This window comes from Hemitrygon akajei, chromosome 19 (assembly GCF_048418815.1).
Source record: "Hemitrygon akajei chromosome 19, sHemAka1.3, whole genome shotgun sequence".
In the NCBI taxonomy this organism is placed as follows: Eukaryota; Metazoa; Chordata; class Chondrichthyes; order Myliobatiformes; family Dasyatidae; genus Hemitrygon; species Hemitrygon akajei.
Window position 1 is genome coordinate 67,980,234 of NC_133142.1, and position 20,124 is coordinate 68,000,357.

At 41.6% G+C, this 20,124-nt stretch overlaps 1 protein-coding gene across 2 annotated transcripts in view; it reads left to right on the forward strand.

Annotated features, from left to right (window-relative positions):
- The window catches only part of stab1 (stabilin 1), a 347,363-nt gene that overhangs the window by 205,796 nt on the left and 121,443 nt on the right, over positions 1-20,124 (forward strand). For both annotated transcript variants that reach the window (XM_073072696.1, XM_073072697.1), the window contains 4 exons: positions 1,074-1,151; positions 6,419-6,520; positions 8,820-8,927; positions 10,522-10,641. In XM_073072696.1, the coding sequence (XP_072928797.1) occupies positions 1,074-1,151; positions 6,419-6,520; positions 8,820-8,927; positions 10,522-10,641 (408 nt within the window). The remainder of the gene's footprint in view (positions 1-1,073; positions 1,152-6,418; positions 6,521-8,819; positions 8,928-10,521; positions 10,642-20,124) is intronic.

The window sequence follows — 20,124 nt, forward strand, 5'->3', positions numbered from 1 at the left end:
TGACACACAGTCTAGAACAGTTCTGCATGAATCTTTGCTGGGATAACAATTAAAGCTGACCCTGACCAGCATAATTCAACCCTTAGATTGATAGAATTTGGAGGATTTCCTTGGAGCCTCTCAGCTGGCATGAATTAAGAGCATAAAGGGCATTTTTCCTCGAGAAATTCTCCAGCTGCCCACTAGGTTAACTGGGCAAAGTGAATACTTAGTTATACTCCTCTCTATCTGAACCCACATCCTTTCAATGTGTCCTGCTGTTTTTACTTCACTCTGGCCTGTGCCATATGAACTTAAAAATAGGGCTCATTTTGTCCTTCATTGTCCAGTCAAGAAACTTCAGAAAATGCTTCACAAGGTTACATCTGTGCTGCAGGAGGACCTTCTGATGCTAAAGAATGAACTCTTGTTCCCCCAGTATACATTGCTGTAGCCCTTGCACTTTATCTGTCTATCTGCACTGTACTTTCTCTGTAATTGTGAAACTATATTCTGCATTCTATTTCCCTCCTTATTACCTTGATGAACTTATGCATGGAATGATCCATCTGAACAGCATACAAACAAAAGGTTTTCACTGGTACATGTGGCAGTAATAAATCAATATATGTAACCAACCTCGAGGCACCGTTTGCAATGGACCAGACCTTTCACTGCTTCAGGACTGAAATCTTCATGGCACTAAAACTTCTCCACTGCTGCTCCTCTTTTCACCAGATACACTGCCCATGCAGGCAACTTGCTGTCAGTTTCTGGCCCATGGGAGTAGGTTATGCTTAGTATAATGAGCTTGGCCATCAAACCGTGTAAGTCCACTTGTGTTTGAAAAATACAGCTGAGTGCAGAGAGGATCTAAATTAAACCAGCCCTGTGATGGAACTGGATAAGATACCAGATCAACCCTTAAGATTTAGATAAATTGGGAAAAAAAGACAACTCCACAGTTGGTTCTATGGACTTTTATATTATCATTTCATTTTGGTGTTGTAAAGGAAATAGTGGAATTGATAACTTTGATCTAATTTATCATTTCAGAATTATAAGGAGTTGAAACATTCATTTGTCTTTCTTAGAGTCTAATCATTGGAGGAGCAAGAATTGTAACGCCTAATATCCCAGCTGTGAATGGCTACATCCATATTATTGATAAGGTATGCTCTTTACCCATGCAGTTTTGTTAGCTTTCAATCACAATATAGAATTTGCATATTTATCTCAAATTGCGGTTTCTCAAATTGTCTGTGTAGTATAGCTTGGAAGTGCTTTGGCACTAGGTTGCATATTACTTACAGTGGATTGAAAAGCTTGAGCATATAGACATTAAGGAAGAGGATGTGCTGGAGCTTTTGGAAATCATCAAGTTGGATAAATCACCAGGACTGGACAAGATGTACCCCAGACTACTGAGGAGGCAAGGGAGGAGGTTGCTGAGCCTGTGGCAATAATCTTTGCATCATCTATGGAGATGTGAGAGGTTCCAGAGGATTGGAGGATTGCAGATATTGTTCCCCTATTCAAGAAAGGGAGTGGAGATAGCCCAGGAAATTATAGACCAGTGAGTATTACTTCAGTGGCTGGTAAGTTGATGGAAAAGATCCTGAGAGGCAGGATTTATGAACATTTGGAGAGGCATAATATGATTAGGAATAGACATGCCTTTGTCAAAGGCAGGTCGTGCCTTACAAGCCTGATTGAATTTTTTTGAGAATGTCAGAATCAGAATCAGGTTTTATCAGGCAGCATGTGACTTGAAATATGTTAACTTAGCAGCAGCAGTTCAATGCAATACAGAGAGAGAGAAAAATAATAAGAAATTATTTTTGGAGTTGACTAGATTTACAACCTTCTGCACCTTCTTTCGGTCCTGTGCATTAACACCGCTATACCAGACAGAGATGCAGCCTGTCAGAAGCTCTCCATGGTACAACTATAGAAGTTTTTGAGTGTACTTGTTGACATGCCAAGTTGCTTCAAACTCCTAATAAAGTATAGCTGCTGTCTTGCCTTCTTTATGACTACATCAATGTGTTGGGACCAGGTTAGATCCTCAGAGATCTTGACACCCAGGAACTTGAAGCTGCTCACTCTCTCCACTTCTGATCCCTCTATGAGGATTGGTATGTGTCCTTCATCTTACCCGTCCTGAAGTCCACAATCAGCTCTTTCGTCTAACTGATGTTGAGTGCTGGAAAGGCATTGGATAAGGTACCCCATGCAAGGTTTATTGAGAAAGTAAGGAGGCATGGGATCCAAGGGGACATTGCTTTGTGGATCCAGAATTGGCTTGCCCACAGAGGCAAAGAGTGGGTTGAGAAGTGGCAGATGGAGTTCAACCCAGATAAGTGTGAAGTGGTTCATTTAGGTAGATCAAATATGATGGCAGTATTAATGGTAAGACTCTTGGCAGTGTGGAGGATCAGAGGGATTTTGGGGTTTGAGTCCATAGGACATTCAAAGCTGCAGCGCAGGTTGACTCTGTGGTTAAGAAGGTGTATGGTGTATTTGCCTTCATCAACTGTGGGACTGAGTTTAAGAGGTAATGTTACAGCTACAGTATATAGGACCCTGGTCAGATCCCACTTGGAGTACTGTGCTCAGTTCTGGTCACCTCAGTACAGGAAGGATGTGGAAACTGTGGAAAGGGTGCAGAGGAGATTTACAAGGATGTTGCCTGGATTGGGGAGCATGCCTTATGAGAATAGGTTGAGTGAAAGCGGCCTTTTCTGCTTGGAACGGCAGAGGATGAGAGGTGTATAAGATGATGAGAGGCATTAATCATGTGGATAGTTAGAGGCTTTTTCCCAGGGCTGAACTAGCTAACACGAGAGGACACAGTTTTAAGGTGCTTGGAAGCAGGTACAGAGGAGATGTCAGGGGTAAGAATTTTACGCAGAGAGTGGTGAGTGCGTGGAATAGGGCTGCCGGTGGCAGTGGTGGAGGTGGATACGTTAGGATTTTTTAAGAGACTCCTGGATCGGTATATGGAGCTTAGAAAAATAGAGGGCTATGGTAACCCTAGGTAATTTCTAAAGTAAGTACATGTTCGGCACAGCATTCTGGACTGAAGGGCCTGTATTGTGCTGTAGGTTTTCTATGTTTCTAAAATATTTGAAGTGATGGAAGACTACTTTTAGACAACTGTATTTAAATGAAAGCTTCATAACACTTTTCAAAAGGGAATACATCAAGACTGGAAGGCAGCTGTGAGAATTTGGGTTTCACTGCAAGAAGATGTGGCATACCCCACCCCCATATACTGTTAACATTCTTTAGCAACCAAATATATAGTCATTCCTTTTGGACAGATTCAACTTGTCATAAAAAGTGCATGACTAATTGAAACCAGCTTTATAGAGCTGCATTAGTCAATAGCAGTAGTTTCTCAGAGCTGACGCAATTTTCCCTTCAGGTGTCACCTGTCAATGAGAGGTGGAAGGTTTATATTTTCAGCCTCCTTATGTAGATAAGAAAGTATCTTGATGACAGCTTTCTCTCATTTTATAAGATTCAATATTAAAATATAACATTTTCAAGGGAGAAAGAAATCGGAAGTAGAGAGAAATATATTTTTCTACTTTCATTGTTCATTGCTAATTCACACTGTTTATTCTGGTTGATGTAGCGTGAAGCCCTTTCTGCCTGGTTAACAATACCTTTAATGAAGGGGTTCCCAGCCTGGGGTCCTCTGACTCCTCAGTTAATCGTAAGGCTTCATGACATTAAAAGAAAGGTTGAGAACCCCTGCTTTAAGGGGAAAGTGAGACGTGGATCATCCAGTGAACTAATCATGTTTTAATAGCAACATTTTGGAATAAATTTGATGGTAAAATTTAAGACTATGGACTTGCCTGTATTCCTTGAATCAAGCATATCACAAAGGGGCTATGTGATATTCAGAAGGGGAGATTTACCCTAGTAACTTACGATTTGTAGTGACAAAGGAGTTCTCTTCCAAAGTCTATTACCTTGAAAACTGACAGCATCAAGATGAGGAATTGTTAACATTTGTTCCATCATTCATACTCAACTCATTAAATGGAGTAGCTCGTGCAAGTAGTACTGAAGTATGTCATGGTATATTATAGTGGATGAGGGAGAAAAGAATAGAAAAATCGAATGTTTCTGTGGGAATAAGGAATACAAAGTGAGGGGATGGATGGGTATTTATTTGAGTTTGGGAAGCACAGATTTCCAGAGTTCTCCAAACACTCCTTTCCTGGTTTCTTGCGCACAGTTGCCTTGACTGGTAGGCCAACAGGCTGTGGAGTGAGAACTTTATATGGTGTACGAGCTGGACCGGGATCTGTCTGGTGGATGAAGAAGCAGTTGTAGATCAACTTGAAGTGGGTTAGAAGGTGATTATGTTGAGGGGTGAGTGAGGGGCTGCAGAGCAAATATAGACTGCAGTGGGAAAAAGTGTTTTCCTGGAGAAAACATTCCTGCTCTTTTTGGCTCAGAGGCAATGATTTCAGTAGATTCAGCCTTTCTCAACTTCTTTAGTTTGTTAGGTTTTTGAGGCCTGGGAAAGGAAATAATAAGAGCAAGAGGATAAGATGTAAGAGTATAGGATCAATCGTGTGACAGTGGAAAAGTGTGTATAGAACCGAAGGAGATAGCAGAGGTACTTAATGAGTACTTTGCTTCAATATTCACTACAGAAAAGGATCTTGGCGATTGTAGGAATGACTTACAGCAGACAGAAAAGCTTGAGCTTGACATTAAGAAAAAGGATTGCAGGAGTATTTGGAAAGCATCAATTTGGATAAGTCACCGGGACCAGATGAGATGTACCCTAGGCTACTGTGGGAGGCGAGGGAGGAGATTGCTGAGCCTCTGGCGATTATCTTTACATCATCGATGGGGATGGGAGAGGTTCCGGAGGATTGCAGGGTTGCAGGGAGTAGAGATAGCCGAGGAAATTATAGACCAGTGAGTCTTACTTCAGTGGTTGGTAAGTTGATGGAGAAGATCCTGAGAGGCAGGATTTATGAACATTTTGAGAGGCATAATATGATTAGGAATAGTCAGCATGGCTTTGTCAAAGGCAGATCATGCCTTACGAGCCTGATTGATTTTTTTTTAAGGATGCAACTAAACACATTGATGAAGTAGAGCAGTAGATGTAGTGTGTATGGATTTCAACAAGGCATTTGATAAGGTACCCCATGCAAGGCTTATTGAGAAAGTAAGGAGGCATGGGATCCAAGGGGACCTTGCTTTGTGGATCCCAGAACTAGCTTGCCCACAGAAGGCAAAGAGTGGGCTGAGAAGTGGCAGATGGAGTTCAACCCAGATAAGCATGAGGTGGTTCATTTTGGTAGGTCAAATATGATGGCAGAATATAGTATTAATGGTAAGACTCTTGGCAGCGTGGAGGATCAGAGGGATCTTGGGTCCGAGTCCATAGGACATTCAAAGCTGCTGCACAGGTTGACTGTGTGGTTAAGAAGGGATACAGTGCATTGGCCTTCATCAGCCATGGGATTGAGTTCAAGAACCGAGAGGTGATGTTACAGCTAAATAGAACCTTGGTCAGACCCCACTTGGAGTACCGTGCTCATTTCACCTCACTACAGGAAGGATGTGGAAATCATAGAAAGGGTGCGCAGGATATTTACAAGAATGTTGCCTGGATTGTGGAGTATGCCTTATGAGAATAGGTTGAGTGAACTCGGCCTTTTCTCCTTGGAGCGATGGAGGATGAGAGGTGACCTGACAGAGGTGTACAAGATGATGAGAGGCATTGACTGTGTGGATAGTCAGAGGCTTTTTCCCAGGGCTGAAATGGCTAGCATGAGAGGGCACAGTTTTAAGGTGCTTGGAAGTAGGTGTAGAGGAGATGTCGGAGTAGGTTTTTTACACAGAGGGTGGTGAATGTGTGGAATGGGCTGCCGGTGATGGCGGTGGAGGCAGATACGATAGGGTCTTTTAAGAGACTCTTGGATAGGTACATGGAGCTTAGAAAAATAGAGGGCTATGGGTAACCCTTGGTAATTTCTAAAGTAAGTACATGTTTGGCACAGCATCGTGGACCGAAGGGCCTGTATTGTGCTGTAGGTTTTCTATGTTCTAGGTTTCTATGTAATAGTTAAAACTGGAGTGATTGTGAAAATGATGGCCTGCTTCTGGTAAATTGATTGGTCACTGCTATTCCTTCTTCCACAGGCATTTAAAACCAGAAATGGATGGTTGGCTCCTATTAGAGACTTCTTGAATTTTAACTACTTAATATATTAATATTTTAACTACTTAATACTTAATATTTCAATTTTGGAAGTTAAAATTCAATCATGCTTAGCTCTACTGTTTCTCATGATGTGCAGAATTACATTTTTCTATATAAATATCACACACTTTGCAAATGATAGCTGTTACTCAAAGCTGCTTTATTTAATTCATTACAACTTTTCACGTGCAGATTTTGATTCCACCTTTGGAAGATTTGCCTCCACTTCCACCTGGTTTGCTGGAACTTCTAGATCAGTTGCCTCAGTACTCTCATTTCAAGCAGTTATTACAGGTAAATTGAAAACACATAGATAAAATATTGGAGATGTGCTGTCCAGTCATTTAAATGTGGTTATTAAGAAATGATAAGAGATCTTAGAATGTTTAAAGATACCCCAAAATTTAGTGTAGTGGTTACAATGCAGGCTTCATCTCCCACCGCTGCCTGTAGGGAGTTTAAACATTCTCCCTGTGGCCGTGTGGGTTTCCTCCAGTGGCTCCGGTTTCCTCCCACAGTCCAAGGTCGTACCGGTTAGTATGTTAACTGGTCATTGTAAATTGTCCCGTGATCAGGCTGGGGTTAAATTGGGGTATTGCTGGGTGGCATAGCTCGAAGGGCCAGAAGAGCTGATTCCACGTTGAATCTCAAATTACATTTTTGGTGTCAGTAGATTTTCCCTTCGAGACTTTTGATCATTTAGGAAACATGCACAAAAATGGTGTTCTGTGAGGTATTGATACCAGTTCTACCTGGGGTCTGAAGGCATGGCCGTTCGCTTGAACTTTGAGCCAATAGTGTGCACTATGAGGGGAGTAGACAGGGTAGATAGCAAAAATCTTTTTTCCGTGGTTGGAATGTCTAAAAGAAGAGAACTTAAGTCTAAGGTGAGAGCAAGGAGTTTAAGATGGGATCTGAAGGGAAACTTCCACACAAAGAGGTTGGAATCTGGAATATTCTGGCAGAGGCAGATACTCTTAAAACACTTAAGAAAGATTTGAACAAGCACTTAAATTGTCAGAACATAGAAGGCAATGGGTGTGATGCAGGCAAATGGGATTAGTAGAGGTGGATGCAATAGTTGACTTTGGACATAGGGCTTGATTCTGTGCTGTAGAATTCTGTAGTTCTATGAATATTAACCATGCATAGTATTGGGATTCATTCATGAACTGCAAGCTAATGAATGAAATATCCTGTCATGGCTGAAAGTTTTGAAGTGGTAGAATTGCCACTTGATGTTCAAGTTGTGCATTGACAGATTTGGGTCGAGTAACCCCACTTCTCTGTTGCAAGGCACTTTTTAAAATATGCCATGTAAATGTGAATTAATATGACTGGTACAATTCTCTTGAAATATTATTTAAGTATGTCCTCCATCTGAGCAGGGCTTTACCAGCATTGATGGTAGTCCTATAGAGATTCATTAGGCTAATTCCTAGGATGAGAGGCTTGTCCTATTTTAAATGGTTAAAAAAAATTTCAGTATGTTTGGATAAGTACATGGATGGGAAAGGTATGGTGGGTGTAGGTTAATGACACTAGGCAGAATGACAATTTAGCACAGACTAGATAGCCAAAGGATTAGTTTCTGTGCTGTAGTGCTCTATGATTGTTTACTCCGGAGTTTAGAAGAATCAGGGTGACCTTATTGAAAGATAACAGATCTTCAAGGGATATGACCAGGTTAATGCTGAGATGTAGGAGAATCCCAAGTGAGGAAACACAGTTACAAAGTAAGAGAGTGGTCACTGAAAACTGAGGTGTGTTGGAGTTTCTTATCAGTGAGCATGTTGAATCTCTGAAACTCTACACCAGAAGCTTGTGGAAGTGAGAACATTGGGGGCATCAGGACAGTAAGGAGATAAAGGGTTAAAAGGTCATGGAAATGAGGGCTTTGTGGAACCTGCACAGGAGTAAGTGAGCCCTAGGACAGATCAGCCATGATCATATTGAATTACAGGACAGGCGTGAGGGCCAAGTACTCTACACCTACTATTTCCTTGTGTTCTCTTTCAACAGAGGTTCTCAACCTTTTTTATGCCATGAACTCCTACCAGTAACTCAGGGGCCCATGGACCCCAGGTTGGGAACCCCTGTCTTATGAGGATCTTCGGTGGGGTTCAAATGGAGACAGTATCCACTCAGATTCTGTGGTTGGAAATCACAGCCTGGATTTACTGCAGCCTGCTCCGGAGGGAGGGGGTGGCTACATGATTCATATCTGTACATAACTCTCCAATGACTTCTAAGAGAGACGATTATCTAGCATTGTAACAAGCTTCATTGCTGATGAAACACCATTATGGTCCACAAACATGAGGTATCTTGAGTGTCTGCATTAGTGTAGACCTCTTGTGATCTGATGTTCAAGATCTAGTTGATTAATTGACCTTTGAACTTCTCTCTGAAGCCTGACATAAGTTGCAAATCTCCTAGCTTTTGTCTCTTAGTTATTGACAAAATGCCTACTGCAGATTAAGTTTTACAGTGTTAAAAACTTGTTTCATGCTCAGAATTGATTGATCATATTTATACTTAATGTTAATGGAACCACAATATTAATCACTGATTTTAATGTGTTCTTCTTTAGCAATACCATCTAGTTAATGAGCTAGAAGCATCCAAACAGTACACTGTATTGATACCAGAAGATGCAGTACTTGAAGAGTACTACAGAGCTGAAAATATTGAACAGTTGGTATGTTACCTGACTGACTTTTTTCTGTCTAGGTGAAGTTTGGCTACAGGCTTCTGTGTTTGTGTCTCCATCATTTAACTATGAAGCCTAGTTTATTTTAAAACCAAACCTCTTTTATCTTTGGACATTGAGCAATGAGATCTGAGATAAATGGCCCAGGACATTTTGCCAATTTCTGACCAATAATATCCTACTTTCTGGTTGACCACTGGATCACAAAAGGATGGTGAGAGGGCATTCCCAGTCTTTGGAAGGGAAAACTGAAGGAAAGCAGGAAAGCAGTGGCCCAGACTGGAAGCGAGACATTCCTGTTCTCATGAGAACGATGGAGAGCTTACAATTGTGATTCAGTTATTACAGCTGATTCTGGCCCGAGTGTGAATGAAATATCCTGTCATGTTCTTCATCATTTCAATTTGATAAGGATTTTTAATGGGACTACATGAAAAGCAGACATAAAATAATAAGCATTTTTAACTGCTTGAGCTGAATCACTGCTTTGTAAAAGCAGTTATATGGTTTTATAAAGCATTAGTCAAACTGCTTTTTGAGTATTGTAAGCATTTTTAGGCCCCTTTTCTAAGAAAATATCTGTAGTGATATTGGAGGTGGTCCAGAGGAGGTTTGATCCCAGGAATGGAAGGGAAAGTGTTTGAGGAGAGTTTAATGGCTCTGGGTCTCTAGTCACTTCTCTGTCATGCCTCTGTAGTTTCCTTTATTCCACTGTAATAATGATACATCTGACTTTAGCTTCTCCTTCTCAAATTTCAGGGTGAATTTGGTCATATTATGATCACTTGCCCCTAGGGGATCTGTTACCTGAAGCTCTCTAAAAAAATTCTGGTTCATTGCACAACACCCAATCCAGAATAGCTGATCCCCTTGTGGGCTCAACCACGAGCTGCTCTAAAAAGCCACCTCATAGGCTTTCTAGAAATTTCTGCTCTTGAAATCCTGCACCAACCTGATCTTCCCAATCTACCTGCACATTGAAATCCCCAATGATTTTTTTCTAACATTGCCCTTTTGGCATTGTTACTTATGGACCACACCCTTACTACTGTTCAGGGTCTCTATATAACTCCTGTCAGGGTCTTTTTACCCTTGCACTTCCTTGGCTCTATTCACAAAGATTCAACACCTTCTGACCTTATATCACCTCTTTGTAATGATTTGATTTTCTTTTTTACCAACAGAGCCACTCTGTCTTCCTGCCTACCCTTTTGATACAACTTGTAACCTTTGATATTAAACTCCCAGCTATAATCTTCTTCCAGCCATGATTCAGTGATGCCTACAACATCATTCTTCCCAATCTGTAACTGTGCTATGTCCATTGACCTTATTCCATGTAATGCACGCGTTCAAATATAGCACCTTTAGTCTTGTATTCACCTTTTTCAATGTTGTCCGCCTTTTACATTGCAGCTCATCCTGTTGACTGCAATTTTGCCCTGTCATTAGCCTCTCCTTGCTGAGAGTCTCACTACACATAATGTTGCTCCTTCATCTTGTGGTCTTATGGTTGTGCTATTATCCTCCAGTGTACATTAGGAGAGGATAGCTGAGTGTACTGTGGTGTTTTCCTTTACAGGTGAAGTATCATATTATTCCCGGAGAAAAACTCCTGTATGATAAAATCAAAGATGGAATTCACAGAGGAACTATGCTGGGATCATCACATCAAGTAATATTCTACAGGAGGAAAGGTCAGGTATGGAATGTGCTTTGTGTCTGCATGGCGTACTCCTTTCAGAATCAGGTGAAATTTGTTAACTTAGCAGCAGCAGTACATTGCAATACATGATAATATTGAGAGGAAAAAAGTTAATTAATCACAATAAATATGTGTGTGTGTATATATATATATAATAGTTAGATTAAAAATAGTAAAACCAGAAATAATGTATTTGTAATGCCCTGGTTAAGATTTCTGCTGCTGTGCTGTGGGTATTTCATTTTAACTATTTTCTGTAGAAGCAGTGTGTCCTGCTGGTAGGAAGTTTTGACTAAAGATGAGAAGACCTGCTGTTCAATTTAGGAATGTGGTGTCAGTCAATCAGGATGGTGGGACCTGGAGAAAGTTCTAGAAGAGTGGGGTGGAAAGGGTTTTGTGACGGTTGGTTATCTGGATTGGGGGTCTTCTGGCAGGAGCTGCGAAGTGGGATAGAAGGGAAGAGGCTGCAGAATGTTGTTGGAAGGAGAGTCCCCATTGCAAGAAGTACTTTGTGCAGATGAATGGCTCCAAGGAGGAAGGGGGAAGGCAGGGAGAGAAGGATGAATGATAGGTTTTTTCACTCAGAAATTAGTAAATATACGTCCTTTATAATTTTGTGTGGTGCACGATTTGCTATTTTGTGCTGACCAAGAATTGTGTATGTGCAGTATTTACATAGCATTCACCCAGATCAAGATGTCCTTAATTGGAACATCACAATATTCCTGTTTGGTTGAACCCCAAATCATAACGACCCTAGATGTATATCGTTTATGCAAGGTGGTTCTCTTACTGCTGAGTCATGTGGCCATTAGCAGAGGTAGCTAATGACCCAAGTTTGTAGACGAGCCCAGTTGGGGTGGGGGTGGGGGTTACAGATACTTTATAAAAGGTGAGGTAGTGTTCATGGGTTCAATATCCATTTTGGAATCATATGGCAGAGGGGAAGAAGTTGTTCCTTAATTGCTGAGTGTGTGCCTTCAGGCTCCTGTATCTTCTGGTAACATAAGAACAAAAGAAATACAGACAGACAGACAGACATACTTTATTGATCCCGAGGGAAATTGGGTTTCGTTACAGTCACACCAACCAAGAATAGTGTAGAAATATAGCAATATAAACCCATAAATAATTAAATAGGAGCAGGAGTCGGCCATCTGGCCCGTCGAGCCTGCTCCACCATGCAATAAGATCATGGCTGATCTGGCCATGGACTCATCTCCACCTACCTGCCTTTTCCCCATAACCTTTAATTCCCCTACTATGCAAAAAATCTATCCAACCTTGTCTTAAATATATTCACTGAGGCAGCCTCCACTGCCTCATTGAGCAGAGAATTCCACAGATTCACCACTCTCTGGGAAAAGCAGTTCCTCCTCATCTCTGTCCTAAGTCTACTCCCCCAGATGTTGAAGCTATGTCCCCTAGTTCTAGTCTCATCTACTAGTGGAAACAACTTACCCGCCTCTATCTTATCTATCCCTTTCCATAGTTTTATATGTTTCTATATTATTATTCTTATTCTTCTGAATTCCAGTGAGTACAGTCCCAGGTGACTGAATCTCTCCTCGTAGTCTAACCCCCTCTTCTCCGGAATCAACCTGGTGAACCTCCTCTTCACCGCCCCCAAAGCCAGTATATCCTTCCTCAAGTAAGGAGACCAGAACTGCACGCTGTACTCTAAGTGTGGCCTCACAGTTGGAGCATAACCTCCCTTCTCTTAAATTCAATTCCTCTAGCAATGAAGGCCAACATTCCATTTGCCTTCTTGATAGCCTGCTGCACCTGCAAACCAACCTTTTGTGATTCATGCACAAACACTCCCAAGTCCCTCTGCACAGCAGCATGCTAATATTTTTTACCATTTAAATAATAAACTACTGTCTCATTTTCCTTTCCAAAGTGAATGACCTCGCATTTGTCAATATTGTATTCCATCTGCCAGACTCTTGCACATTCACTTAACCTATCTATATCTCTCTGCAGACTCTCCGTATCTTCTGCACAATTTGTTTTTCCATTCAATTTAGTATTGTCAGCAAACTTAGCTACACCGCATTCAGTCCCTCTTTCAAATCATTAATGTATATCACGAACAGTTCTGGGCCCAGCACAAACCCCTGTGGCACACCGCTCACCACTGATTTCCAACCAGAGTAACACCCATATATCCCAAGTTTGCTTTCTATTCGTCAACCAGTCTTCCATCCGTGCTAATACATCACCCCCGACTCTATGCATCCTTATCTTATGGACAAGTCTTTTATGTGGCACCTTATCGAATGCCTTCTGGAAATCCAAGTAAATAATATCCATCTGTTCCCCTCTATCTACTGTGCTCATTATATCCTCAAAGAACTCCAGTAAGTTTGTCAAACAGGACCTGCCTTTGCTGAATCTATGCTGCATCTGCCTGATGGATCCATTTCTTTCCCGATGCCTCACTATTTCTTCTTTAATGATAGCTTCAAGCATTTTCCCAACTACAGATGTTAAACTAACTGGTCTATAGTTATCTGCCTTTTGCCTACATCCTTTTTTCAACAATGGCATGATATTTGCCGTCTTCTAATCTGTCAGAACTTGTCCAGAGAATTTTGGTAAATCATCACCAAAGCTTCTGCTATAACCTTCTGCCATTTCTTTCAGTACCCTGCGATGCTTTCCATCAGGACCAGGGGACTTGTCTATCTTAAGGCTCGCAAGTTTGCTCAGCATTTCCTCTTTAGTGATAGATATACTATCAACGTTCTCGCCTCCTATCATATCCATATCATCTTTATTTGGCATATTAGCCATGTCCTCCACCATGAATACCAACACAAAATCATCATTCAAAACTTCTGCCATTCCCTCATTACCCAATATCCATTCTCCCTTCTCATCCTCCTAGGGACTTATGTTCATTTTAGCCACCCTTTTTCACTTTATATAATTTTTAAAAACTTCTGCTATCTGTTGTTTATATTTTGTGCTAGTTTATTTTCATAATTTAGCTTCCCTTTCTTTATTGCTTACTTAGTGTTTCTTTGCTGTTTTTTAAAGTTTTCCCAGTATTCCAGTTTCCCACTACTCTTGGTGACTTTGTATTCACAAGCTTTTAGTTTGATGCCTTCGTTCATTTCTTTAGTTACCCAAGGTGGGCTCTCCCCACCCTTACTGTCCTTGCTTTTAACTGGAATATGCTTTTGTTGAGCATCATGAAAAGTCTCTTTGAAAGTCTTCCACTGTTCCTCAACCGTCCTACCATCTCGCCTGTGTTCCCAGTCTACACTAGCCAAATCCTCCCTCATCCCATTATAGTCTCCATTCTTTAGTCATAATACACTAGTCTTAGATGGAACTATTGCACCCTCCATTTGTATGAGAAACTCACCCATACTGTGATCACTCTTTTCAAGAGGATCCCTAACTACAAGATCACTAATTTTACCTGTCTCATTGCACAGGACCATATCTAAGATAGGTTCCTTTGTAGGTTCAGTTACATCCTGTTCAAGGAAGCCATCATGGATGCATTTTATGAAGTCCTCCTCAAGACTGATTCACCCAATCTATGTGGTAGTTAAAGCCCCCCACGATAGCTGCTGTTCCATTCTTACATACCTCAGATATTTCTGTTTATTGCCTGTGCCACTGTGATGTTTTCAGTGGCCGACTGACAACTCTCACCAGTGATTCTTTTTCCTTTACTATTCCTAATCCCTACTAAGATGGATTCAAAATTCTGCTCCTTAGATCTTATATCATCTCTCACTATCACCCTGATCTCATCTTTAATTAAGAGTGTTACCCCACCTCCCTTACTTTCCTCCCTATCCTTTTGTATCATCTGATATCCTTGGATATTTAATTCCCAATCCTCTCCACCCTACAACCACAGCTCTGTAGTGGCCACAAAGTCATACCCCCTTGTACTGATTTGTACCACATGTTCACTGACCTTCTTTCAAATAAAGTGCCATTACACTCTTTGTGCTTTTAAAATCTTGTAATATTTTACTCTTTTGCACTTGACTTTTCTTCACTTCACTCTTACTTTTCTCTTTTTTATCTTTTGCCTTTACTTTATCCACACTTTTCTCTTTTACTTCATCCATACTTCTCCAATCAGTTGAGCTCACCCCCTACTATTTTGTTTAAAATGCTATCCACAAGCCTAGTTGTGTAGTACGCTAGGATCCAGGTCCCATCACAGTTCAGGTGGAGTGCATCCCATTGGTAGAGCTCCCTCCTTCCCCAACACTACTGCCAATTTCACATGAACTCAAACCCACTTCTCCCACATCAATCCTTGAGCCATGCAATTAACTCTCTAACCTACTTGACTCTATACCAATTTGCACGTGGCTCAGGTAGTAATCCAGAGATTACGACCTTTTTGGTCCTGGTTTTTAATTTAGTCCCTAGCTACTCAAATTCCCTCTGCAGAACCCCTTTCCTCATTCTGCCTGTGTTGTTGGTACCCACATGGACCATGACAACTGGATCTTTCCCTTCCCACTGAAAATTCCTCTGCAGGTCAGATAAGATGTCCTGAAGCCAGGCACCAGGCAGGCAATACAGCCTTCGAGAAGCTCTTTCCTTGCAACAGAAAACTCTGTCTATTTCCCTGACTATGCTACCCCCAATTACCACTACATTTCTCTTCTCTCCCTGCTCTTGAGTGGCTCCCTGAACTACAGTGCCACAGTTAGGTTGCTCATCCTTCCTACAGCCCCCACTGTCATCCACATAGGGAGCAAGAATCTCAGATCTGTTGGACAAGCTCAAGGGCTGAGGTTTCTCCAGCACTGTCTCTTGGATCCTACTGCCCACCTCACTCACGGTCACACCCTCTTATATATCACCATGGACTGAATTTGAGGCAGCTAACCTAATGGGTGTGACTACCTCCTGAAACAGAGAATCCGGGTAACTTTCTCCCTCCCTGATGTGCCACGGTGTTTGAAGCTCAGATTCCAGGTCATCAACTTTGAGCCTGAGTTCCTCGAGCAGCCAACACTTGCTGCAGGTGTGGTCACCAGGAACCACAATGGGGTCCACCAGCTCCCACATCATGCAGCTACAGCACATCACCTGATCCTGCATCATCCTTTTATTTAATTAGCTGTAATTTCATGACATTTTATTCAACCACTACAAAAGTCTTACCTGCTACTTACCTGCGCCTTCATGTCAAAGCCTCAAGTTCTCATTCCTAAACTCACACAATGACCGCTCTGCTTTGACCCTCCTTTACTTTTATTTGCTCTTGCAAATGAATCACAAATCGATTGGAAATGCGCTGAGCCCCATGAAATGGTCCTTTTTTAAACTATTTTCCCCAACCTGTGTGAAGCTCTCTCTCTCTCCCTCTCTCTTCAAATCAACTGGTCTGCCATTAATGCCAATAACAATCACAAGAGGGCATGTCCTGGGTGATGTAGGTCCTTAATAATAGACACCACCTTTCTGAGGCACTGCTCCTTGAAGATGTCTTGGGTTCCAAGAAGGCTTGCATCCAAGATGGAGCTGACTAATTTTACAACTTTCTGTAGCTTTTTTCAGTTCTGTGCAGCAGTCCCTCATACCATACAGTGATGCAGCCCATCAAAATGCTCTCCACAATACAAGTTTTTGAATGTTTTAGGTGACAAACCAAATCTCTTCAAGCTCCTATTGAAATATAGCTGCTGTCTTGCCTTTTTTATAACTGCATTGATATGTTGGGACCAGGTTAGATCCTCAGAGATCTTGACACCCAGGAACTTGAAATTGCTCACTCTCTCTCTTCTGATCCCTTTATGAAGATTGGTTCATTTTTGTTAGTCTTACCCTTCCTGAAGTGCACAATAGGCACCTTCATCTTACTGACATTGTGTGCAAGGTCGTTGCTGCGACACCACTCAATTAGCTGGTATATCTCGTTCCTGCACACCCTCTCATCTCCATCTGAGATTCTGCCAACAATGGTTGTATCATCAGCAAATTTATAGATGGCATTTGAACTATACCTAGCCACACAGTCATGGCTATAGAGAGAGTAGAACCTGAGGTGCACCAGTATTGATCATCAGCGAGGAGATGTTATCACCAACCCGCACAGATTGCGGTCTTCCAGTTAGAAAGTCAAGGGAGGAACAGAGTCACAAGTTCTGTAGCTTATCGATCAGGACTGTAGAAATGATGGTGTTAAACACTGAGCTATAGTCAATGAACAGCATCCTGACATAGATACTTGTATTGTCCAAGTGGTCTAAAGCCATGTGGAGAGCCATTAAGATTGTGTCTGCCATTGACCTATTGTGACGTAGGCAAATTGCAATGGGTCCAGGTCCTTGCTGAGGCAGGAGTTCAGTCTAGTCATGACCAACCTCTCAAAGCATTTCATCACTGTAGATGTGAGTGCTACTGGGTGATAGTCATTAAGGAAGCTCACACTACTCCTCTGGTAGAATTGTTGCCTTTTTGAAGCAGGTGAGAACTTCTGATCATAGCAGTGAGAGGTTGAAAATGTCCTTGAATACACCCACCAGTTGGTTGGCACAAGTTTTCAGAGCCTCACCACGTAATCCATCAGGGCCTGCCTCCTTTCCATTGTTACATCAACTACAGGAACACTAGTGCAAGATATACATCTACAATGTGAAGTTATAGTTCTGCATCTATCCAATGACAACCATTTCTCTAATCCTTTGCAATGCTCTGCACATTATTTTCTTTTGTAGATATATATCTACTTTATAGAACATGGAACACTGCAACAAGTACAGGCTCTTAGGCCCACAATATTGTGTTCACCTTTTAACCCACTCCAAGATTAATCTGACCCTTCCCTGCTAATTACTTACTTACTGCCCATTACACCTGCTGTCATTTAGGGCAGTAATGAAGGTCTTCCATCTCTGTAAGTCCTTGGCCAGAAACCAACTTTGGTCTTTGTTTTCATATTGTTCAGGCTTCCTTCTTCATGCCAGTAGCTACCTCTTGGTTTTCACTACTCCCAGGCCATGCAAGTCCCAGGTGGAGACTCAGGAGTACCATTGCACACAAATGTAGAAGGATTCTTCATTGCTGTTTCTTTAACAGCCCTGAGTGAAACCCCTGAACCTGGAGGACTGGTGAATCAATCTTAGTCTGGCCTCTATCCTTTGTCTTGTTTGCCATGGGTGACCCTACCTAGAGCCAAAGTATAAAGCCCTGACTCCAGCCAGCGTAGCTCTCCAGGTCATTGAGACACGCAAGCCTCCAAACCACGACAAGTTTGTGGTCCTCTTGGAGCCCTTCTATATAGCCATCCTTTTTGTTACCATCCATCTGCCTATCTAAGAGTTTCTTAAATATCCCTGATGCATCTGACTCTACCACCTACCATGCTCTAGTAGAGCATTCCACACACTCACCACTCTGTTTTAAAAAAATTACCTCTGACATCTTACCTATACTTTCCTCCAATTACCTTAAAATCTTATACCCCAGTATTAGTCATTTCCACCCTGGGGAAAACATCTTTGGCTACCCAGTCCTTAAGACTGTAAGACAAAGGAGCAGAATTAGGCCATTCAGCCCATTGAGTCTGCTCTGCCATTCCATCATGGCTGACCCATTTCCCTCTCAGCACCATTCTCCTGCCTTCTCCCTATAACCTTTCATGCCCTGACTAATCAAGAACATATTAACCTTAGTCTTAAATACACCCAATGACCTGGCCTCCACAGCAACCTGTGGTAACAAATTTCACAGATTCACTGCCCTTAGGCTAAAGAAATTTCTCCTCATCTGTTATGAATGGGTGTCCCTCGATTTTAAGACTGTGCCCTCTGGTCCTTAACACTGCCACCAAAGGGAACATCCTCTCTCCATCCACTCTATATAGGCCTTTCAACATTCGATAGGTTTCAATGCGATTCCCTCTTCATCCTTCTAAATTCCAGCATTACAGACCCAAAGCTGTCAACTGTTGCTTACATGATAATTCTTCATTTTCAGAATCATTCTCGGGAACCTCTTCTGAACTCCCTCCAATGTCAGCACATCCTTTCTTAAATAAGGGGCCTAAAGCTGTCACCTTATTCCAAGTGAGGTCTCGCCAGTGCCTTATACAGCCTCAGCATTACATCCTTGTTTTTTATATTCTAGCTTCTTGAAATGAATGCTAACATTGCACTTGCCTTCCTCCCCAGTGAGTCAATCTTTAGAGAATCCTGCAGGAGGACACCCAAGTCCCTTTGCACCTCAGATTTTTGAATTTTCTCCCTGTTTAGAAAATAGTCTACGCTTTTATTCCTTCTACCAAAGTGAATGACCTTACACTTCCTGACATTGTGCTCCAGATGCTCCTCTGTGCTCATTCTCCTAATTTGTCTAAGTCCTTTTGCAGCCTCTCTGCTTCCTGAACACTACCTGACCCTCCACCCATCATTCAAATTGTTGACATAATAACGTAAAAAGAAGTGTTTCCAGCACATACTCTTGTGGAACACCACTAGTTACCGGCAGCCAGTCCAAAAAGGATCCCTTTTTTGCACTCTTTGCCTCCTGCCAATCAGCCACTGCTCTGTCCATGCCAGTATTTTTCATGTAATAACCTATTTTGGTTAGCAGCCACATGTACTGCACCTTATTAAATGCCATTGGAAAATCCAAATACAAAATGCAAATCCACCGATGCTTCTTTGTCTACCCTGCTTGTCATGTCTTCAAAGAATTCCAACAGATTTGTCAGACAAGATTTTCCCTCAAGGAAACCAGGCTGACTTTGGTCTATTTTGTCATGTGCTTCCAAGTACTCTGAAACCTCATCACTAAGAATCGACTCCAACATCTTCCCAACTACTGAGGTCAGGCTTACTGGCCTAAAATGTCCTTTTTTCTCTGCCTTACTTCCTTCTTGAAGAGTGGAATGACATCTACAATTTTCCAGTCCTCTGGAATTGATTCTTGAAAGATCATTACTAATGCCTCCACAATCTCTTCAGCCACCTCTTTCAGAACCCTGGGGTTGTTTCCATCAGGTCCAGGTGACTTATCTAACTTCAGATCTATCAGCTTCCCAAGCACCTGCTCCCTAGTAATAGCAACTGTACTCACTTCTACCCCTTGATGCTGTTGAACTTCTAGCATACTCCTACTGTTCTCCATAGTGAAGACTAATGGAGAACTAATGGAGTACCGTACTTATTCAGTTCATCCACCATTTCCTTGTCCCATGTTACTGTCTCTCTACCATCATTTTCCAGTGGTCTGATATCTACTCTTAGCTCCCTTTTATTCTTTCTACATCTGAAAAATCTTTTATTTTTCCAATATTTTTATTAAATTTCATATACACAAATACAGAATTCATGAGGATACTTAATAAAAATCAAAATAAGATAGCACAAAATGCACTATATATAAATCACACTGATACAATCACAGTATCCCATATTGATGATCAATCAAATAAAATGAATTGAATTATGAAATGCAATAATAATATGGTTAATTATATTACTA